Source organism: Talpa europaea, assembly GCF_964194135.1.
Source record: "Talpa europaea genome assembly, chromosome: 6".
Classification (NCBI taxonomy): Eukaryota; Metazoa; Chordata; class Mammalia; order Eulipotyphla; family Talpidae; genus Talpa; species Talpa europaea.
This window is the reverse complement of record NC_140072.1, coordinates 21937538-21961441: the sequence shown is the minus strand read 5'-3', so window position 1 is coordinate 21961441 and position 23904 is coordinate 21937538. Positions and strand designations below refer to the sequence as shown.

The 23904-nt window shown below is 46.2% G+C and overlaps 1 protein-coding gene across 1 annotated transcript; it reads left to right on the top strand.

Annotated features, from left to right (window-relative positions):
• Positions 1–19028: 19028 nt before the first annotated feature.
• Positions 19029–23668, top strand: CYP1B1 (cytochrome P450 family 1 subfamily B member 1; the record flags this gene model as incomplete). Its single annotated transcript, XM_084235263.1, has 2 exons — positions 19029–20071; positions 23080–23668. 2 exons carry the CDS (start codon positions 19029–19031, stop codon positions 23666–23668), a joined length of 1632 nt encoding a protein of 543 aa, XP_084091389.1.
• Positions 23669–23904: the final 236 nt, after the last annotated feature.

The window sequence follows — 23904 nt, the reverse complement described above, 5'->3', positions numbered from 1 at the left end:
AGAGATGTTTACTAGCTTGACACAAAAACAATTCTCATCAGAAACGTTCAAGAAAATATTCTCAGTTTTCGCTGCTTTCCCCTGTCTGTCTTTCCATAAGAAAGGTATCTGTGGCCTCTCTAAGCTGGAGTTCAGATTTCCCCCTGGGCTTTGACTTTTCCTTCACAACTTCCTCTTGCTACTGTGAAGCGCTAGGTGGCTTTTCCTTGCTTTCCAGCTCTAATTCCTAAACCATTCCATGGTCCATGTCCCAGTGGGCGAAGACGGGTGGGAGAGCAGGTTCAAGTTCTGCCTGGGGTATTTTACTGACTCTGCCAGTGCAGCCCACTCAGCCCTGGCTGGGAGAAGGAACCTTCTCTCGGAGGAGGGGGAGCCCAACACTCCTGACAGGACCCACAAGGTTAAGTACAGGCCCTTCTCTTTAAGAATTCATCTGCTTTCTCTATTATTTCCCCCTCCATTAATAACCCAGTAATAAACCTAAAGAGAAAGAGAAAACACGATCCTTCAGGCCTAGGGAAGGGGATAGGAGCAAATAACAGATAATAATGAATACCAACAAGTACAGTGGCAAGTCCTTTACATTTTACAAAGTTGTTTCATATCTGTTTTCTCACTATTTCCACACAACATCCTGAACAGAATACACAACAGGTCTGATGGTTCTCTCTGTAACTATAGCTAGGAGCTGCGAGGGATGCACCCTACCTCCCGCCTCAGGACAGAGGAACTTGTTCCCCAGCTGTGGGAAGAGTTGGCTGCTGATGGCCACAGCTGAGTCCCCCACTGGGAATTGCTCTCCACCGAAGGGGTCTATCTCACCCCTCCGAGGTTACAGCCCCTCCTTTTCTGTGCTTTAACTCTAAACAACTCTAAAGGGTCATCCTAGCTCCACATGGGGTCAGCTGAGAACTCTGTAGCAATTGTATAGAGTTCAACAAATGGCATTGAAAATTGCATATTTTATCAGTTCAACAACTCACCATGGCTATCTATTCATATCAGTGGATAGACACATAATCTTTACGAGCTGCAAAACATTCCATTGTATGGAATACTATTTCACAATCAAAAAAGATAAACTCTGGGGCCTCCCTGGTGGCGCAAAGGTAAAGCAGCAGCCTGTGAAGCTGTCCACAGCATCTGCAGCACGAGTTTGATCCCCGGCCGGCCAGGGAGCAACCCACATGGCGCAGCAGACCTCTCCTGGCTTGCCAGCTGCTCCCCTCAGCAGTGTATTTCAGTCAATCTGCCCGTTCTGTTCCCCACTCTGTCTCTGGTGAATCCTCTCACCCCCCACACCTCTGGCCTGCACCCCAGCTCTTGTATGCATAATAAATAAATATTAAAAAAAAGATAAACTCATGCCATTCGCAGCAACATGGATATTAAATAAGTGAAGGAAAAAGAAAAATAATGGATGATTTCACTTATAGGAGGAATATAGGGGAACTGAACAAGGGATCAGGGGGGAAATAATAACAATAAAAAAAATTAACAGGCAGTTATAAGTCAGAGACATTCTGCAAAGGAGGGGAGGGAGAGGGATCAAAATAGGGGAAGGAAGAGCACAAGGGACTATGGTGATGGTGCCTGGGAGTGAGGGGTGGGGGGTGAGTGGAGGGGTCGTGAATTGGTGGTGGGAATTATGGGGACGACACCTGAGAGGAGAAAGCAAATATTGTACAAACATGAGCAATGATGTAAAATATATATACACAAATAAATTAAATTATTAAAAATCACCCCATTATATGGATAGCTCATAGTTCATTTAATCAATCTCGTATTGTTGAATATTTAGGTACTTTCCAATTATTTGCTATCAATTAAAAGCATTTTGCTGAACATCATTGTATATATATTTTCTCAAATTTGACCAATTATCTTTCAGAGGAGTCCCTGCAATGGGATCGCTGGGTTAAAGGACACTGCCCTCCAGAAAAGCGATAACAATTTACATTCCTATCACAAGAGTTGGGAAAATCCCCAAATCCAGCTGTCTCAACTCAAGCTCATAATAGTAAGCCTCAACGGACGCTCGGCTCTGCAGTAGAAGCACACATCACTACATCGTTTGCTTTCCTATTTTGGGGGAATCATTCTTTCAAATCTTTTTATTTCTCCTTAAGCCTACCATATCCCTTCCCCCTCTTCGGTACCTCGCTAATGTGCAGGCAGGTTTCATACCTAAAAAAATGGAAGCCATAGAGGGCAACACACGTACCTGTCTACCTCCGAATCAATACACACACATCCTACATGCATTATGTACTGAAACCGATTTTCTGTGCCTTCCACCTTCACTGTGACAGAGTCACATGGCTAACATTGGCCAAAAACTTACTTAAGCCATATTTGCCAGACTACTCAAGGACTTGTCCCTGAAATATCCCTGTTCTTTTCATTGTGGTCACCATCATCATCATCATCATCATCAATGTCATCCCCCGTCCTGTCCCCCCAAAACAACGTAAAACAAATGCTGTCATTTCCCATCTTAAAATATCAACAGATCAAAAATAACAAAATAAAACAAAATCCCCTCTTAAGCCCCAGTACCCTTGAAACTCAGTCCATCCTCTGAGGCTCCCTCCTTGGCAAATTTTTTTGAACAAGTGGTCTGCACGCTGCCTCCACCTCTTCGCTGCCCATTCTCTCTGTCCACTCCAGTGAAGTCCCACCACTCACTCCCACTGTTCTTGTCTAGGTCACTGATTCCTTTCATATTGACAAACCCAATGGCCAAGTCTCTGTCCTCATCTTAACTGATTTGGTGGTAGCGACATTGTTCACAACTGACTCCCTTTCCCTGAAACACTCCTCCCTTTGCAAACTAAGATGACACACTCTGCCATCTCCTCACTTAGAGAATTCTCAGCTCAGTCTTGTGTACTGGCTCCTCCCTTCTACATTCCACATGAACTTTGAGTATTGGAATAGCCCAGATTCAGTCCTTGGCTCACTAAGCCCTTCCTCTCACTCCCTCCTGCCTCCTCTTCTTCTCAGTTATCGACACTACAGTGAACGCCAAAAAACTTGACCAAGACAGAAAGAAAGAAAAGTAGATATAGATCCATGTCATGTTATTTATCCATCCATTCCACATATTTATTGAACAACTATTATGTGTCAAGTATTGAGCAACCCAGACACAGTATCTGCCCTAGAGGGACTTAACTAGTGGCAGAAACAAATCTAACCAAGAAATAAGATGAGTTGATTGCAATGAATGCCAGCTAGAAGAGAGAGAGGCAGGATTGGGAGCTGCAGGGTGGCCTAGAGAGGAAAGGCAGAAATGACACTCTGAGAGGGCATGTGCAGTGAAGCTGGTCATGCAAATATCAGAAAATAACAACAAACAGAAACTGAGCAAGAGAAAACTCTGACATTGGATGCACAGCAAGGAGACCAGTGAGTTTGCATGAAGAAGAGCAGTACGGTCCCAACAGGGCAGGCCATAGTCGGAGTGTGGGATACTATACTAAATTTATGGGTAACACATAAAATTGCAAGCAACATGTTTACAATTTCATTTTAAAAAGATCTCTTGGTGAACCTGTGGAATCTGAACTTTATGTTAATTCAAACTAGTTGGAAAATGGTCTCATACATTTTTTTCCATTGAGTCATATGAAACTTTAGTAATACAATGATATATTCATTAAAAAATAAAAGATCCATCCCAGAGGCACATATCATATAGTACAAAACTCCCACACTCAAAACAGAGGTAGGTTAATTACCAAGATCCCTGAGTAATTATATAAAGGTCTCTCTTTTCAAACATTTGGCTTTATTCAAGATCTTTGTCCTTTTTTTTGTTTTAATATAAGAAGAGGGAAAACCAGGTTTGTGTCTGAAAAATTTTTTTGGCATAGGCTCTAAATAAACACACCAAAGTTTTCTAATGTTCCTAAATTTATAAGAGGGCAATTTCTTTACCTAAGTATAATTAGGAATGACTTATTTTCTCAATTTTAAGTGAGTTTCTGAAACATATCATGTGATACAGATGATTATTGGAGAATAAAAGCTGTTGCTGCCCTGTCCAGGTGATTCTTACCATCCTGCTTCCCTCTACAACTTGTTACCACTAATGACTGAAATCTAACAGCCCCTGCCATGATTTAATGTATACAATTCAAAGTTGTTTTAAAGGACTCAGCATTGCAGGTAATTGTTTCCACTATGCCTGTGGCCATAAACTGGGAAATCCTTTGTGTATTTAAGATGCTCCTCTCAGAACATTTGGATAGCCACTTAACACTATCTTCAGGATAAAAATAGTATGGGAAGGAGGGTGGTGTGGAATTTTCAGATCTCTTACCACATTTGGGCTAAAATCACCATCTAGTTATAAAAATATAGATTATTCCATCCCCAAACAGGAACCTACCTGCTGGTATCTTGAGTTACCGGTCCTCCAGCTGTCTCTTTCCCTCCTCTTTAGACTTTGTGGGTCCACTTTGTGGAAGTCTTGACTAGGAATTCATGAGGCTAATTCTTTCTGCACTCTTAAGCCTGCTGGGCCTGGAAGCTGTGGTTGGTGCTCTTATTAGCCAAAGATAAAGTTTCTCTTCCATTTCACTTTGCCAAAAACTTCTAAGGAAAGGTCTGAAGCCCAAGAAGTGACCCCAGGGTCCCGGACTCCAGAAAGGGAGTCAGGCTGATTTACACCCCGCCAGCTTCCCAGCTCGGCAAGTCCTTCTGTGGAATTCTGCAAACAAAGCTAATTTCACATGTTACTAAAACAGATATTTGTCTAATGGCAAATTTAGAGAAACACATGAGGATCCCATGTCCATGTGCTAATTTTGTTAGGGGGAAAAGGATGTCCCAAAGCAAATTCCATATAGGCTTTGTGGACTCCACCCCCACCCCAGGTCAAAGCCAAAGACACTGGGAACTCCAAATCCCATCACCACCAAAGGGAAGGTGGCTGGGATCTGAGGGTGGGGTTAAGCAGCCAGGTGGATACAAAAGGCAGACACGTGGGCTTTGGGGGCTCTCCATTTTTGGGCTCTCGGCCAGCTCGGAGCGTCCGGTCAGCTCTGAGAGTGACTTTGGGTTTCCAGGTCGGCGGATCGGGTAGGACGCATTAAAGACTTTATTTCCCTATCTTCTCCCTGAGTTGTACATTTTCCTTATTTCTTTTTCTCTTGTAAATAAACCTTTTATTAACCCTTTTGCGTGTGTCTGTAGTAGAGTATTCATAAGTCCCTTTAAAGCGCGCGGGTGAGGACCCACAGCCAGGAACCCGTTTAATATCGGGGTTGCTCTATAACAATTTCTTTTCTGTCAGCTACTACATGCGACGACCACACAGATTCTTAAAGAAAATGCACATGTACTCGGTGTCCTTGCGGATGCGGAAATCACTGCTGGACATGGTAAGGCCAGATATCACTTAGCTTCTGGCATTCCTGTCTGATCTCTGCACCCCCAAGTGTTCCCAGCCGGTAACTTCCCTTCACAGATTCTCAAATGAAAACAACTACCTCCTATGCCTTTCCCCCAAAGTTCTTCCTGTGCTTTCATTTCTCTACTCTGGTTTGTTATCTTAAACACTAAGAGTCCCTTCACCCTCCCAGTCATTTTTAGGTTCAGAAATTCTCTTACTTCTGATGCCACTACTTTTCCTGCCCCCACATCCCCCTTAACTTTGGAAATCAGCTTTGCCATGTTCATGATAATTTTTGAGACATCTTATTAAACAATTTTTAAAACAACCCACCCTTCCTTTTTCCCTTAGCTAGCATTCCAGGCTGGCAGGGAGGGGAAGGGTTGGCCTTAGCTGCTTCTGCCCTCTGGGACTTGGGATTTTACTCATTTCCCTCCATTTCAGGTGTGTGTCTCCCCCATCCACACGGCTGGTAGCGAGCTGGTTTTATCTGCTTCGTTTCTCAAACATTTCTTGAACTCGTCTCAGTCTTCTCTAGTTTTCTCTGAGAATGTTTTGTAAAGTTGCATTTGTCTTGCACATCCCAATTATTAAAGAAAAAGGACACCTGGCTACCATCCGCTGAATTCCCAGTATAGCCTGTTCTCCCAGTCACTGTAAATGACCTCTAATCCTCCACGGGTTCTTAGTGAGTCCAGGAGTATGAAATTTCTAGCTTCTTTACTCTTAGGTGCTGTATGTGACAACTACACAGATTCTTCTTCAAATATCTTTGGTGAGATATATTTTAAGAAAAAGGTACCTTCAAGGACACAGTTATCTTACCCCGTAGTGCTTTCAAAAGGTGATTATATTTTCACTAAGGTGATCAGCTTTTGAAAGAACTTGATTCTTTCTTGAAGAAAATGTTCAAAATTTGTAGCATCTTCCCTGGAAGGGCAACAATCCAGAGTGGATTTCAGAACTTGTTTGGGGGTGGGGGGTGGGGGGCGGGGAGGTAGGGACTCAAAACGACCGACTCAAAATGGAGTCATTTGTGCTAAGTCCATCAAGACTTTACCCCTAACCTCGACCAGGGATGCAGTCTTAATGTTCAGGGTGGAATTTTCTGGTTAGCACCAATGAGATCATCTTTCCAGTTCTCAAGACTTTTTTCCATTCCCCGGAGTATATTATCTAAGCCTAAAACAATTTCCTCGTCCCTTGCTCTCTTTCCACCTATAAAAACCTCTCATTTTGTGATGTTCTCTAGGGCACCGTTCTACTGGCTAGAAGGGTTATTGCTCAATTTATGAGCATATTAATGAAACCAATTAGATCTTTAAATTAGTTATTGAACCATTTTCATTATAAAAAATTTGCTGTTGCTACACTCACCTTTCCAATAACACAGCTCTTCCTTTATCATTGTGTTTAAAAGTACTTCATATTAACTTTTTAAAAAATTGAATGAGCTTTTCAAATCTTCATTAGTAAAGATTTTTTACCTAGTAAAAATCAAGGAATTTGAAGAATTTGCTATGAATTAAAATTTGCATTCAGCAAGAAAAAGATGAGCCTACACAGGATTTGATGCCTGCAATCGGACTTTTTATCACAGGCAACAGCACTGTCAGGGGCCCACGCTGGAGAAAGCATAGGGCAGGTGGAAGTAGTCCTAAGGGAGTCATCTTATACCAGAAAGAGGAGGAGCCTGGAGCAAGTAAAATGGACAGCATTTTTTTTAAGTTTCAGAAAAACTCCTAAGCAATCTGAGTTAGGCACAAATTATAAAACCTGCTGACAGTAGGCTAGAACCAAGAAGGTTCTAAGTCTGGCTAAGGAGAAAAAGAACACACAGTCCCTCTTGTCAAGCAAGGCAGACCACCTCTGCCCATTGCCAAAAAACCAGCTTTCTCCTGGGCCCCACACACCCAGCCTTATCCCTGGGACCTGCTCATCCCAGCCTAGCCAGGCTGCCTTGGAATGAGGAGTTCAGGGCCGCTCAGTTCAGGCTGTGAACTTCTAAGCCCTTGAGCATTCTTATTCCACTGTGATGAAATCCACAGGATTCAACATTTAATTCTTTTGTGAACATTGGGTATATATCAGATGCTGGGGGAAGGAGGAAGGGCAGAGAGGAAAGGTTGGGTCATACACATCACCAAGTCCCTGCTTTCCAGATCCCGAGGGTCCACTTGAACAGAGATATATTGGACCTGAAACCAAAAAATAACACCAGCAAGAATGAAGTCAATGAAACAACAGTGCAAAATGCTCAAGGGATGCAGAGCAGAAAGCAAATCATTCCGAAATGGGAAGGGAAAAGGAGAGTGATTTTTTACAGCCCAGAAAGGGAGGGGGCATTTTGGCTGAGGGAACAGCCTGGAAGCCTGGGCTGTATTTAGAGGCCATTTAGCAATTTAGAGTGACTATAGGGGAAATTCAATAATTTGGTGAAGAATTGAGATGAACAAGGAACCTGGGAAATGGTCCCTAGAATCTTCCTCGTTTTATGTGTGAGGCAAATAAAAATATCTTTAAAAGAGAATTTAAAATGACTTTTCTGGCCAGTGAAATCTTTGGAATGACAGAAGGGAATTACAGGTGATAATAGTCATATTTATAATAATAATAGCTGCTACTATTCTTTTGTCAAACTGGAAGTGATTTAGGACTTAACCCAGCTGAAGGAACTTTAAAAACCACCTCATCCAACTCACTTATTTTACAGATGAGGAAACTGATGCCCAGAGGAAAACTCTCAAACCCGTAACTAGTTAGGGGCCAAGCAGGGCTGGAGCAGAGATTTATTTCTAAGCCAGTCACTTTCCACTAAAATGTGTCAATCTGTACCCCTTTTTCAGAGAAGAAAAAACAGTGGTTGGAGCTCGAGAAGTTTGCCTGATGTCCCAAATTCATCGGGGGGTGGCTCAGTTGGAAGGTACTAGAACACCCCAGGACGTCAGGAGCTTGGAGTCAGCACTCCTCTATGGCACTCTTATCCAAGTAGGACCCTTGCACCAGACAGAGATTGTGGTAACTAAAGTACAAGCCTGCCTGCTTCTCCACTCATGACCTGGGTAAGAAACATCAGTACCGCGAGGGGTCTGCTTTGTCTCAGCTGCCACCAGCCTAACCACACACCAGTCCGGCTGCAGGGAGCTCTCGTGCTTCCCACCAAAGCCTCAGCTGCAATCTGGTTCAAATTAGGCATTTCTTGCCTGAGTAGAACAAATCACTTAGGTTATAGGCTGACAAAAAGGGAACAATCTGCATGCTTGGAAAGCTTAGGGGGAATTAAATTATGAGCTGTCACTTCAGAGTTGTTCTTCTGTCCTCTCTCCCACCACCTTTCAGTTGCCTGCAGGAGTCCTGGAGCCTTGCGTGCAAGCTGAGCAGTAACCCAAGGCTTAACATAAACTTCGGGCTCTCAGGTCATTGGGAAATAACAGGTATATCCGGTTGGGTCTTTTGTGCTTGTCTGCACGCAAATTAAAAGCTCCTGCAAAGCTGAACTCTGTCCACATTCTCCACTGGTTGGGGAGAAGGGAGGCTGCCTTGGAAGAGATTTCTCACACAACCTTTCAGTTTATTTTTCCAGGGGATGAAGAATAGTGATTGTTTGTGGGAAGTTTGCACCTCTGGGAGGCTAAACTCGAAAGGGGTAGGAGGTAGAGGTGGCCTTGTGCCAGAGGGTCTGCTGGGGTGCAGGACTCCCAAGAAAACCATGTTAGGGCTTTGAAAGAGTGTAGCTCCTACAGACCCTCAGAGATGGGAGTGGAGGCTGTAGCGCCAGCGCCAGCACTTCCTGGTGGCTATGACAGCAGCAAGGTAGCTTGTAGGAGCAGAGCTGGCTGAAAGCAAGGGGCCGTGCACCTGGGCTCCCCAACTCTCTGTCTTATGATAACCCCAATACAATTCAGTTCTGAAGCCTCCCGGAATGTCCAGTCTGTCCCCATCTTTGTCCAATAGGAAGCAGGAACAGTCATGCCTCTTGCCCCTGAACTGTGCAGCTTGCTCCAGCAGGAGTTCACTAGCTGGTATGGTTGGAAGGGTGTTTGGAGCTTGGTAGACATGTATTCCAATTTTGGCTCAGCTACCACAGAAGCTGTGTGGCCTTGATTGATAACTTCAACTCCTCCTATTCTGCTTTGTAGAAAAGGATTATGTATGGTAATAGTTACCTCAAATGGTTGGTGGCAAAGGATTAATGAAATGATTTATATCAAGTGTTTAGCATACTGTCTGGCTCAAATGCTCAATAAATGATAATTCTTATATTATTAGCAGTGCATTATTATTGCTACCTTTGCCATCACTGGCAGACATGCCACCCAAATTGGGATCAGATGTTCTCCTGGCTCCACACCTGAGCAGGGTGCCTCACCCCTTCCATTGAGCCACCTGTTCCCAGCCACTGGTCTTAGCTCTGGCTGGGCTTTGGACAACAGACACTTGGGTACCACTCTGCCTCTACTTCCAGATCCTGCTTGGGGGTGAAGGTCATCAGCTGACCTTAGCACCTGGGGCTGGTCCCTCTGCCTTGGCCAGCAGGGTTCCAGCACTGTTTGAATGTGCTCTTACTTCTCCTGGGGGCTTTCCTCTGGAAGTCAGTGTGGCATCGATCCCTCTGAAGTCCACCCACTCCCACCGACTTCTTATGGCAAGAACACAGCACTTTAGATACTTCTTAGATGGAGAGACACAAGAAAAAGAACCCTTTAAGCTTAGACAGTGGTTCGGGGACTCTTGGGGGTGGAGGCATCCCTGAGGCCCTTTCAGGGGATCCACAGGGTTAAAACTGTGGTTAAAACTGTGGTTCTTTGCCTTTCTTACTTTCCTTCTTGCACAAGTTTATGAGGGATCTTTCAAAGGCTACATGATATCACTGCAGATTGAATGCAGAATCAGATATGAGTATTCAGCTGTCTTCTGTTAAGTCAGAAATTCAAGAGATTTGTAATGTCAAATAAGGTCATTCTTATTAAATCTTTCTGGATTTGGAAAATTACTTATTTTTCATAAAATATGTTATTTATGTTTACATGTATTTGGCTTACTCTTTCTAATGAATAAATATTTTAAATTTTGCTCAATTTTCATGTCTAAAATTAAAAAATATTGATAGGTAGCACTTAAATAATAGTTCTTCAGATTCTGTAATCATTTTTAAGAGGTCCTAAAAACAAAACATTCGAGAAGCACTGAGCTAAGATTTTGGCACTGGGGTCTATGAAATCATCACTTTGCTCATTTACTTCTAAATAAAAGTATTACTTCTGGGGATTGGAATAGTGTGAATTTTATAGTAATTTCAACATAATGGGTTTGATTGTAGGAGATCTAGTCATGAAACCCATGTGGAGCATGCTTTCCTTCCAACTCTCTGCATGTTCCAGCCACTGTTTTAAAGGAAAATTTTCTAAATCCTCCCAAGATTGGATTGTAAATTACAGAGATTAAGTCATGCTGGGCAGATACCACTGGGAAGGGAGAGAGTTTGGATTGCACCCACCTCTGGCAACTAAGAAGGCTTTGCCTGTGGGGTCCTGTGCCCTAGAGTCCTTAGCTCTCCTGTCCAGGGTCAGGCTGGAGGTTGCTCAGATCCTTAATAGGCATAATAAGGCCAGAGAAGTTTATGCTTAGCGTATGTAGCGTGAGAAGGCAGGGCTTCTATAAGATTTGTCATGATGGGAAATAAATTAATGAGTGTTTACTCATTAATGTGTTACAAATGGGCTATGGAGCTTGCAGACCTGAGTTCAAATCTTGCCCCTTTACTTGCAGGTCTCACCTGTGTGACTGCTGGTAGAGTTCACAGCTCTGAATCTTAATCCCTTTCTATGTGAAGTAGGCTGAAATACCAACACTTTTAGGATGACTGGGAGAAGTAAATGAAACAGTAGATAAAAAACAGAAACTACAGTGCTTCGGGGGGGAAGGTTAGCTCCTTTCCCTTCTCTGCCCCAACTTGCTTTGAGTTGGTAGGCAGCGGTGGAGAAGACTAGAGCAGAGGCCACCCGCCTGGCCCATGCTTGGAACACCAGAGAGGAGGAGCACCCTCCTGTTTAGCAGCACAGTGCTTTGCACATTGCACTTAAAATTGTGGGTGTGCTATCAAGCTATTGCCAGCCACTGCCGGCCAGGAAGCTACCTACCCACATGGCACAGCAGACCTCTCCTGTCTCGCCCTCTGCTCCCCTCAGCAGTATATTTCAGTCAGTCTGCCTGTTCTGCTCCCCATTCTCTCTGGTGAATCCTCTCACCCCCCCCACACACACACCTCTGGCTTACACCTCAGTTCTTATATGCATAAATGAGTAAATCTTTAAAAAAAATTGTGTGTGCTTGTCCCTTTGTCAATTAAATGCTATGTGTACTTTGATTATCACCTTTCTGATGTGCCTCTGGGAGCCTCAGGTTTTGTGTCAGAGCCCAGCAGTAAGAGAGGACAGAAATGAGAGCTCTTGCTAGTCCAGCTTCCCTCAGGAGTCCTTGCTGGGGAAGTGATTTCCATTTCAACCCAAAACCTCATGCATTCCCTGGGGTGTGGCAATAGCCACCTGGGAACTTAAAGCACAAGATATGTCCTTCCTGCTTCAGGGAGCTCTGAAATAGTGAATGGACAGCAAGGTCCTAGCCAGGGTCCCCTGAACAAGCAAAGGCTCAGAAACTGACAAGTCGCTCCTTCCTTCTGCATTCAAACCCTTAGATGAATGAGCCACCAGGCGCGGAATCAACACAATGGACAAAAGGAAAAAAATGAAGCTTAGTCACCACCAAAGTCCAGATAATTGAATCTAACTTTCTGTTTTGGATGGGGGAGCAGTCTGGGTAATTTCCTTACTAGCATTTAAGAAGAACGTACAGAGAACATTCTGCCCTGCTTTCTGGGACAGGCTCCCGAAATGGCCCCAGGTCTCGCAGCTCAGTCATACGTGCCAGGATGTCCCGGCTCTTAGGCCATAGTACACTCTCACCCAGTCCTGGAGGTAAGCAAAGAAGGCTGCTTTCTGGAAACAGGAGAACATTGTTTCATCTGTACAAACCATGGGAACTCCCGCAGCAGTCCTGCCTGAAGTTCTCGCCCATCTGCACTGGGGCAAATGGTGTGTTCTCAACGGTCCTTGGCAAGGAATTGCAGAAGTTTTGTCCTGGGGCTTCATGACTGCAGGGCTACAAAGCATTCATGAAAGCCACAGTGGGACTGGCCAATAACCTAGCTTGAAGGAAGAAACCAAGCATGTTCTTGCCCAGGTTCTTTTGAGAATCCTCCTGCCTCCATGCTAAGGGGTCTGGAGTGAAGCGCATTCTGGTGAGGCAGCCATCTGGGATTTGGAGGAAGACATAAATTGGCTATTGGTGCTGAGACTTTTTCCCAAGAGCAGATGGCTCTGAGGTCAGCCTTTTCAAGGCAGCAGCAAATGGCCTCCCACAGAATAATGGTAATCACTGATCCTGTTGAAGCCCATACTATGTGTCAAGACTGTTCTACGCTCACATAGTGCTCACCACAACTCTATGAAATAGGTATTGGCATCATCTCCATGTTACCTAAGTGTAGGCTGGACCCAGATAGTGATTTGCAGCAACGGAAGTCTTTCAACCGTGGTGAGTGGTAGAGCTTGGTTCAGGCCCTGGCTGGCTCCAGAGTGGAGCTATTAACCACACAAAGTGCCACCTCAGAAGACAAGGAAGAGGTGATTGCTGTCACCTTTGGCCTTTAGGAGTTTGCAGGTGAGTAAATGTGTCGAGGCCTGTGAACCATCACACAGAACCAAGCAGGTCACATCCTTATCCCTGTGAGGTCCAAGGCCCTACATGGCTCTGAGGTGACAGGACAAGAATAAGGGCCTTGGAGCAGCAGCAATAGTGATGACTGACATTTACTAAGAGCTCACTCTTTGCCGTCAGCTGTGCTAACTGGTTTCCTCACAATATCTCAGTTCATTACCTCACAACTCCCCTTTGAGTTTGGGACATTATTATCCCCCTTGTACAAACGAGGAAACTTGGGCTCAGAATTGTTAACTAACACAGTCAGTCCTTATAAATAAGAGAGCTGGGTCTCACACCCAGGAGTATCTGGCCCCAGCAGCCACACTCCTGATGATCTCGGCAGCTGGCTTTATTTCCTTTAATCTCCTCTGCAGGATTAGTCAAGCCTGGAAGGTATTTGGGCCTATGCCCAGGGACCAGGAAAGAATTGTCATCATCTCATGAGATATCCAGGGCCGGCTTCCGTGATGTCCTTCACAGGGATGTGGAGATCAGGAATTATCCCCCCTACATTTTACCACCTTTATCTGGGGATTTCCCTCATCTGTCTAGAAGAGATGACCAGAAACAAGCGTATATATATTCTTCAAAGTAAGAGATAGGAATGAAAGACAAGTGATACTTTGTTTTCTTTCTGCATTTACAAAGTTAAATTATAGCAACAATTCTTTCTAAAAGGAAATGTACTTTGGCATATATCACCTGGTACAAAACCCACATTCATGGGGATGCAAACTGGTCCACTTTTCAGAAGACAATGAGGTGATTTCAACTCTGAAATGTGTATTCCAGGCATCTCTACTGTGAAACACTTGCAGAAGCCTGTGGAGTCACACAGAAAAGTGAAGCCATTGCAGTAAGTGTGTAATGGTGCTTTGGAGACAAAGCAAATGACCATCGGAGAGAGGTGACTGAATAAATTAGTGACAGTTACGCTGTGCAATAGTTTAAAAGCATGGGGTAGAGCTATACTTTCTGTTGAGGTCACCAACACAATTGTTAAGTTAAAAAGAGTCACTGAATAGTAAATATACATGATCTCACTGTATTAAAATATGTATATACGTACAAATACACCTCCATGGTTCTTGTGGTTAACATCAGAAGGAGTGGCAATATGGGTTTCTCCATTTTTCTGTGTCTTCTTATACAGTGACTTAAGCTTTTGTAATGAGTCTATTATATACTACCTGTTAGTTTTAACATTTTATTTCTGGCCAAAATAAATATAATGTAATAAATAAACCATAATCCACATATAACATATAGTATATACATTACATCAACACATGTATATGCATACATAGAATATTTGTTATACATACAATTATATATCATATATAATAGATTTATTACATATAGCATTATAAATATTTAGATTGAGTTATATAAGATACATGAGCTATATTAATATACTAACATACAATAATGTACAATGTCATATAACATAATGTAATACAAACCATAGTCCAAAGTGTTTGGCCTAAAGTGGTTGAGAGTGGGCTTGTGATTATTGACCCCTAGATGTGCTTTCCCCGAGTAGTTTTCTTGCTCCTGTTCTGGTCTCTGACCCTCAGAACCAGCAAGAGTATCCACATGACCTCCACAGGATGAAACACTGTCCTAAAGTCATAGATGCATTTAGTAGGAATAGACGTAAAGTCTCATATTCAGTATTTTTCAAATCAGTTGCATAAGTGCAATTAAAAACTCAGAATGGGATAAGTCTTATAATACAGGGTGAAGATTTTTTTGGTTGTTGTTAATCATATGCTTAACCTGGGCACAACAATGGGATTCCAACATTTCTAAATAGTCCCCAAACTTGACATGTTTTAAAGGAAATGCTGTGGCCAATGGGAAGTAACCATGTCCCTCTGGGCTGGTCACCTTTGGGGTATTCTGTTCAAGTCATGCACATACTAAAATACTGCGTTGTCTAGAAGGCCCAGATAAGCTGGATAAAGTTCTAGAAACCAAGTTATTCAAAGAATGATTGAAGGAACAGGAGCATTTTGGAGTATCTATTGTCTTGGCCAATATATGAGTCCCTCCTGCTCAATATTTATGGGGTGACCCACTCATACCAACTCAGGACAGTAATTCCATCAGAAGGAAGGCCACTAAGGCCTGCACTTTTAGACATTTGTTCCCTGGGCTTCTACTACCACCCCATCCAGTTCCTGAAACTCACCTTCCTGACAATGGAACCGGGAGCCTGCTGTCCACTGCATTATCAACAATGAAAAACTTCATTTTCCCAATTCTTTGATCAAGTATAGAAAACTTTAGACAGATGAAGTATTCTCTTTTTCAACTTGATTTCCTAAAAATAAACATTTATCAAGTTACTGAGAAAATGCATAAAGCAACAATTAATCACAAACCACAACAAACAGAAATATACATTTGGATTCAGCCCTGATAATTAAAGAATCTGGAATGGATCCTCACTAGAGAATGAGGGGTACCCAAAGCAGATCTGGGTTTACCCTAAATTTTCACTAGCTGCCAGATGCATACTCCAGCAGAGATCGATGCCTCTGAGACAACCTGAAGCCTGTAGCTGCTGAAGAAGGTGTCATCTTGATAAGGACCTATCTTTTTCACAGCATTTGCTCAACTGGTTCCACTGCTTTTATAAGACTTTGTCATAGAACAGGACTTGAGCCTGAGGCGCCCCAGCTTGGATGATATGCTTGAACTATTTATGTGGCAGGAGGGCATGTTTCTAGTTCAATTAAGCATTATCTGGCATTATTCAGGAATTTAATAGGTCTAAAGAACAGCCGTGTTTTGTACTTTTCAGATAGGGGTTGACTTGGTTTAAAGACAACTAATTCTGTAATTCTGGTAGATACTGTGATAAAGACTTTCTAGAATGTTGATAGCTCAGATTGGCATTAGCCCATAGACAATTCCCATCAACTAACTTAAAACCTAATGAGAGAACTGATGCATGCAGCAGTCTTGAATTATTAGGCAAAGGTCTTGCTTAAAAGCTGGGTATGGTAAAGTTGTTATGACACTCATTTCAGAAGATATGTAGGCCAACACAGCTCTGGGAAACCAATGCTTATTTACCCAGTTGCTTCAAAGCCAATTTCATCAGGAAGCAGAGTACTCCATCATGGTGTGGGAAATCATTTCCAGAGAACTTCTCAAAAGCTACCGTATGGAGACTTTTACAGAAAGGCATTTAATAAAAAAATCAGATCAGATGTTTTACTGTTGGTTCCAGTCTCTCAAGAAGTTAGACTCTTTTTAAACACCCTTGCAAGTTCCTTTAAAAATTTAACCAGTAATTTCAGCTATAAAGCACAGTCCACAGGTCTCCCTCGTTCAGAACCAATTTAACTGCAAAAGTTGAGCATACCATTTCTCTTGCAAGCCTCAGAATCTTCAATTCTGTAAGCAAAACAACTTTTAAAAATTCTTGCACCTTTTTTTTTTTAAGGTAGACATGAAAGAAGGTATTTGTGCCTTTTAGCTGAGTATTTCCTTCCACATTAACTCACGATGAATATGGAGTAGGACTTTATAGGTGCAAACCTGGTTCCACCTCTTGATTGCTGTGTGATCTCAGGTAAGTCATACAACCTCTCTGAACCCACTTCCTCATCTGTAAGTGGCAACTATAGAGATTCAGATTCACAGCGCCTGCAAAGCTCAAAGCACAGGGTTGTCACGTGGTAAACGCTCGACTCCAATGTTCACACCTGATGACCCTGGCTACACAGAGGTGCAGTTCCTACCTGGTTAACTAGGATCCATCCCACTTTTCATGCGGACTCTCCCTTACCCAACCCAAACCTTGCAGAGAAAGCCTTTTTCTCTTGAAAATACTTTGTACCAGCGAGAAGGGATGGGCGCAACTGGCCGTGAGTTGACCCCGGCCCTAGAGTCCCTGGTGTAGCAGATGAGGGACGCGTCCTGCTCCCGGCGCAGGCGCGCGCAGAGCAGCCAGCGCTGGAGCCGCGAGTCCCAGCTGAGGCGGCTGTGCGTGCGCCGCGAAGGGTGGGGGCGGCCCGCACCCCGCCCTCGGCCACCGCCCCCGCCGCCGCCTCGGCGTGTCAGGTGCCGTGAGAAGTGCCAAGGGATATGACTAGAGCCGACTTTTGAGAAGCGGCGCACGCAAGGCAACAGCTCCGCACGCAAGGGGGAGGTGACAGCAGAAGAAACTTCTCAAGCGGCTAAAGTTCGCGGGCGCGCAGCAGACTCGTCTGCTCCCCGAGCCCCTCCAGGAATCTTCAGCGCGCCCTCCCTCCCCCTCTCGCCCCAGAGTTCATTCCAGCAAGGCTCCGGGCCTCGCGCCAAGGACTGCGCCGCCGGCGCGCGCGAGCCGCCCCGTGCGCGGCGCCTCCTGGAGGAAAGCTCGCCCGGGCGGGCCTTTGTGTGCCCGGGACCCTCGGGGCCGACGCACTGGGGCTGGGCACGGCCTCTGTCGCGGCTTCTGCAAGTGGCCACGGGAGGTGGAAGGAGAACTTAGTGCGCCAAAGCCCCACCTTGGAGGGGCCGATTTGTTTGCTAAAACGTTCAGATGAAATAAAGTTAGGGCGGCTGGAAGGCAAGCCGCCGGCACAAATTGAGCCTTTTTGGTTTGCAAACGGACAGGTTTCCTGATCGTCTGGGCGCCTAAGGATCCCCAGCGGGCCTCTCCCGGGGCGCGAGGCCAGAGTCACCGTGAGGCGCGGGAGGTCGTGCGCTGGGGCGGGCGCGCGCTCCAGCCCGGAGCGCAACGGCGCGGGCAGGTTCTGCCCGAGCGCGCTTCTGGGGAAGCCTGGAGGCCCCGATTGTGTATAGGAGCCGTTTTCCCGCAAAAGGGAAGCGCGCACCGCCGCTTCCAGCAAAACAGCCAGGTACCCTGGCCAGGCCGTCGGGGCGCCAGGGTCCTCCCACCCCCGCAAGCCCCGCCCCTCGAGGTCCCGCAGCCGCCTCCCTCCGCGAGGTCATAAAACCGGGAGAAGCGGGATGGCGCGCTCCGACTCTGCGGAGGGACTGTGCAGCCCGCCACGCCTCTCGGCGCCAGCTGTCAGAGTTGCACTGGGGGCGTGAGGGCTCGGAATTGATTCCACTCTTGGATCTTGGGTCTCAATCCCCACGCGGTGAGACCACCCTGACTTGGCTTAGGTCTCAGGTGCAGCGGGGTTCAGCAAAGGCGACCTCTTTCTCCATCTTCATCCCATCCAGGAGTCCCTGGTATTGTCGACGCCAAGAGACTCCAGATCGTGCTAAAGCTCAAGAGCCCGCAGCACGTGTCCAGGGCGGGCTTCCGACTCCGGAGACGCTCGGGTTGGCGTCTTGGGCTGCGCAAAGGCCCGGGGCCCTTCTCCCTACAGCCTGACGCTGTAGCGCCTTGAAGGCGCGCCTCCTGGCAGGTTAGTCTCTCCGTGGCACCGCCTTTCCTCGGCGTCTCTGACCGTTTATCGCACACGACGGGTGGAGGGTTGGGCGCAGGAGCCTGGGCGCTCGGCTAGCTACTGCACCACCGCCCTGATGCCCGCCGGATTGCTACTCCGCCACCTCCATGCTGCCCGCCGGGTTGTCCCTATTTACAGGAACCGGTTTTTGGTTTTTTGGTTTTTGGTTTTTTTTTTGCGGCTGGGCTGGGGAGGGGTTGGGGTCTGGGTGCCATCAGAAGGACAGAAAGTGCCCCTTCCCTTCTATAGGGCGTGAGTTTGGGATGGGAAGGAGCGTCTTCACTGGCTTCACCAGTGCGCCAGCCCTGACCTGGCTCTGTACGCAACCAACATGTTCTCTACCCGTCAGCACTAGGTAGCCCGAGGCTGGGGTGTAGGGACTTGGGGAGCCGGCTCCTTTCTCCCACACCTGAGTGTCACGCCTGGGTCCTTGTCTCTCCAGCATGGCCACCAGTCTTAGCCCGGTCGATCCTTGGTCGCCGAGCCCGCTGTCCACCCAGCAGACGACCCTCCTGCTGCTCTTCTCGGTGCTGGCCGTCGTGCACGTGGGCCAGTGGCTGCTCAGGCAGCGGCGCCGGCGGCCGGGGTCCTCGCCCCCCGGCCCCTTCTCGTGGCCCCTGATCGGAAACGCGGCGCAGATGGGGAAGGCGCCGCACCTCTCGTTCGCTCGCCTGGCGCAGCGCTACGGCGACGTCTTCCAGATCCGCCTGGGCAGCTGCCCGGTGGTGGTGCTGAACGGCGAGCACGCCATCCGCCAGGCCTTGGTGCAGCAGGGCGTAGCCTTCGCCGACCGGCCGCCCTTCGCCTCTTTCCGCGTGGTGTCCGAGGGCCACAGCATGGCTTTCGGCCAGTATTCGGAGCTCTGGAAGGCACAGCGGCGCGCGGCGCACAGCACGCTTCGAGCCTTCTCGACGCGACAGCAGAGCGGCCGCAGCGTCTTGGAGCGCCACTTGGTTGGCGAAGCGCGCGAGCTGGTGGAGCTGCTGGTGCGCGGCAGCGCGGGAGGCTCCTTCCTGGACCCGCGGCCGCTGACCGTGGTGGCCGTGGCCAACGTCATGAGCGCCGTGTGCTTCGGCTGCCGCTACAGCCACGACGACCCGGAGTTCCGCGAGCTGCTCAGCCACAACGACGAGTTTGGGCGCACGGTGGCCGCGGGCAGCCTGGTGGACGTGCTGCCCTGGCTGCAGCGCTTCCCCAACCCGGTGCGCACCGCCTTTCGCGAATTCCAGCAGCTCAACCGCAGCTTCAGTGACTTCGTGCTGGACAAGTTCTTGAGGCACCGCGAAAGCCTTAAGCAGGGGGCTGCCCCCCGCGACATGATGGACGCCTTCATCCTCTCCTCGAGAAAGGAGGCGGACAAGGTCCCCAGCGGCGGCCGCGCGGGGCTGCATGTGAAGTACGTGTCGTCCACCATCACCGACATCTTCGGCGCCAGCCAGGACACGCTCTCCACTGCGCTGCAGTGGATGCTCATCCTCTTCATCAGGTAAAGCCTCCTTTTCTCCTCTGTAAAAAGGGAGGTAGACTAGAACGTGCCCAGGTCGCCAGTAGCGCGCGGGGAGGGTTTGCGCTTTGCCTCCAGGTCCTCTTTCTCGAGGCGCAGCTCCGGAAGGCGTGTTGCGACTGGGCCCCGCCCGCGCGCGCACCCCACCCAGAGGCGCTCCGACCGCTCCCCCTTCCCTGATCCTGTCGCTACCCTCTGCGAGCGGGGACAAATTAGTGAGAACGCCACTGGAAAAAGATTTTTTTTTAAAATAAATTTCATTTTTATATTCCCCATACAATTGCAACCCCCTTATTTTGACCCCAGTCCCTCACCTACCCACCCCACACCCCCCATAGAGTGTCTCTGGTTCCTAGTTGTTTGTTGATTTTGATATTTTCTTTCTTATAGTTATTCATTTTCCTGGTCCCTTATTTAAGTTTTCTAGATTCCTGCTATGAGTGAGACCATCCGGTATTTTTCTTTTTCTTTCTGGCTTATATCGCTGGGCATGATCCCTTCCAGCGCCATCCATGTTGCTGCAAATTGCATGTGTTTATCGGAAAAAAGTAAGATTTTTAAGGTGCCATAGATTCGCCTTGCTCTCTTCGCCTTCCTGGCACACGGGAAGCAAAATTGGAAGGATCCTGGCGGAAAGGAGAAAGCTGGGATGCGCTCAGGAAGCACAGCAGCCCGGAGGGCGCGGCTAGCCATCCGCGGGAGTCCCTGGCCTCCGAGCGCGGACGCTGTAAGGGCTTGGTTCCCGGGCAATAGAAGCGCTGGCAGGAACACAACCCTAGCTAAGCGGGTGATTACTGGGAGGTTTTAGTCAAGCGCCCCGAAACCAGCGGATAATAACGCGTTTATGAAAGCGCCGCGCTAGGAGGGAGGCGCGTCGAGATAAAGAAGTGACAGAGGCAGTCACCTTTACCGTGCGCCCGGCAGGATCAAGATGAGCAAATGGGTTCTCAGGCGGCCCTGGCGGCCCTCGCGGCCTCTGGGCTGGGCTGGGTTATCTGGTCCTCACTGCCTATCTCGACGGAGATCGCGGACCTTCACTACGCACTGTTAAGGAATTAAGGGTTGCCTGCTGTACAAAAGAGTTAATTTTACGCAGTACATAATTATACTAAAAAAATAGCCACTGTTTCTCTAAAATTAAGATTTAACTGGGCGGCATGTATTTTATCTGGCAACCTTATCCCAGGGGCCAATGTCTCTTTCAAGGCATGAACCACTAGAAATCCTGGCCGTGCCATTATTTGAAGCACAAGAAATCGTTGCGGGATGCTGAATTGCGGACGATCCGAAAACTGGAAGGGAAAGAGCGTTATCAGTTGTTAGAATCCACTGCTACTTTTTATTCCTTTAGATACTGTACGGCTACTTTAGCAAATTGAGTATTTTTGTATATTTAGAATCATTTTACTTATTAGGGAAGGGAAGGAGCAAAATCGAATAAAGAGAAGTCAATCATGGGTGAGGAAGAAAACCACCCCCCAAATGGGATTCACAGGTCCTTGGAGATAAGGACAGTATCTTTGGAAACAGCCTTTACTTTCCCTAGAAACCATATTGTAAATGGTTCTTCGTGTACTCCGGTTGGGCAGCAAACAAATAAAACAATGCTGGAGTTACTGTCAACTCAATATAGTTAATTAATAATTTTTCCCTCAATTTAGTGAAAAGACAATATAACAGAGGTTGGCAATTACCCATTTGGGGGTCATTATAAGTTTCATTGAGGTTCAGCCATGTCCATTTTTCTTGTGTATCATCTGTGGCTGCTTTCCTTCACAGACCCAGGCAGAGGGTTTGGTCTACAAAGCCTAAAATATTTACTGACTTTTTATGAAAACGGTCTGCAGACTCATGCAGTATGATGTTAAAGAAGCAATTTTTAGAGCCATCCATAATCCCATCACATATGTGCTTAAATTTCTTCCAGAGTTGCAATAATTATTTACATATATATTTACTTCCAACATCCACTTATTGTAGTGGGCATTCCCCTACATTTTAAACTTTATTTTGGTATTTTTCGATGACTATGTTATATTTTGCCATAATGACATACCGTTGAATGTAATCATTTCTTGAACTTTAATTTTGTTTGCATTTTCAAAAATTTTATCGATTGTAGTTATAAATTTTTGTACCTGATATTTTCTGAAAATATATCTCTAGGCATGGATTACTGGGTTTAAAAAGAGTGGAGAAGAGTTAGCCATTTGAATTTGCTTTGAATGAAGACTTTGTCTCCAGAAAAATCGTACTAGCTTATCTCACCAATAGTGACTAAGTATTATTATTTATACCATGATCTCCTGAGTATCAGGGATTTGTTTTGAGATTTAGAAGATATATAGTTTTACCTATCAGGATACCAGTTATCTTTGTATACAATGAGAACAGTGTGTTTGCTGGAATTGTCCAGAGAATGAAGAGGAAAAAAAGGATCCCTTTCAGTGCCGCATTTTAGCTATTGCCTTTGTAGACTCTTTGTTCATTAAGAAAATTTAAAACATGTTTTATGACTACATCGGTATAAAGATACATATACTAAAATTACATATTAAAACACGTTCTTTGATCTAAAAGTTCATCCTTTCTTTTGATTTTTTAAAAGAAAGGAAAACATTTTTGTGGGACCCTAAAAATTATTGTGGGTCCTTCTCACTGTGTCTGCCATACCTAAAGGGAGAAGCCAGCCTTGTCCACTAGTCTGCTTCTTCAGGCCGAAAAAAACGTAAGCATTTCTGATTTGTAAGAGGAAAGGGAGCTTTTGCCATGTGAAGATTATTACAGGAAATATAACTATGAACATCGATCTTATAATTTAGAGAGAAATTAGGAATCTGTCTAGGATATTTTTTGGTGGGAAACATTCCTTCAGTTAGTAACCAAATTCAGCTAGCTTGTTGAAAATAGAATTTTTAAAAATTGTAATGTGCTTTCTACGTGAAAGAATTAATTTTCCTCACTCATTTTCCCTCTGCATGAAAAACCAGATATCCAGAAGTGCAGGCTCGGGTGCAGGCAGAATTGGATCAAGTTGTGGGCAGACACCGGCTGCCCTGCCTGGACGACCAGCCGAACCTGCCCTACATCATGGCCTTTCTTTATGAGGCCATGCGCTTCTCCAGCTTTGTGCCTGTCACCATTCCTCACGCCACCAATGCCAGCGCCTCTGTCTTGGGCTACCATATCCCCAAGGACACCGTGATCTTTGTTAACCAGTGGTCTGTGAACCATGACCCCGTGAAGTGGCCGAACCCAGAGAACTTCGATCCAGCCCGGTTCTTGGACAAGGACGGCTTCATCAACAAGGACCTGGCCAGCAGAGTGATGATTTTTTCAGTGGGCAAACGGCGATGCATTGGGGAAGAGCTTTCCAAGATGCAGCTGTTTCTCTTCATCTCCATCCTAGCTCACCAGTGCAATTTCAGGGCCAACCCAGATGAAACCTCAAAAATGGATTTTAATTATGGCCTGACCATTAAGCCCAAGGCATTTAAAATCAATGCCACTCTCAGAGAGTCCATGGAGCTCCTTGATCGTGCTGTGCAAAAGTTACAGAGCAAGGAAGATTGCCAGTGAGAAATCAGGGGCAGGTGGAGATTGTAGAAGTCCTCAAGTCTTAGGAGGTGGGGAGTAAAATTAAGGTTTTTTCTTAGTTCCCCTTTGCTACTTTCTTACTTAGCCTTAAAGTGAGCCTAAACTAACAGACCCCAGATGGTGTGCTTCCCACAGGCCTGCTCAGAGTGAGCCCTGGGCTTTACAGGAGCCCTGGGAGGAGTTTTTGAGTCAAAAGAGATAAAGGGCCCAAGGGGATT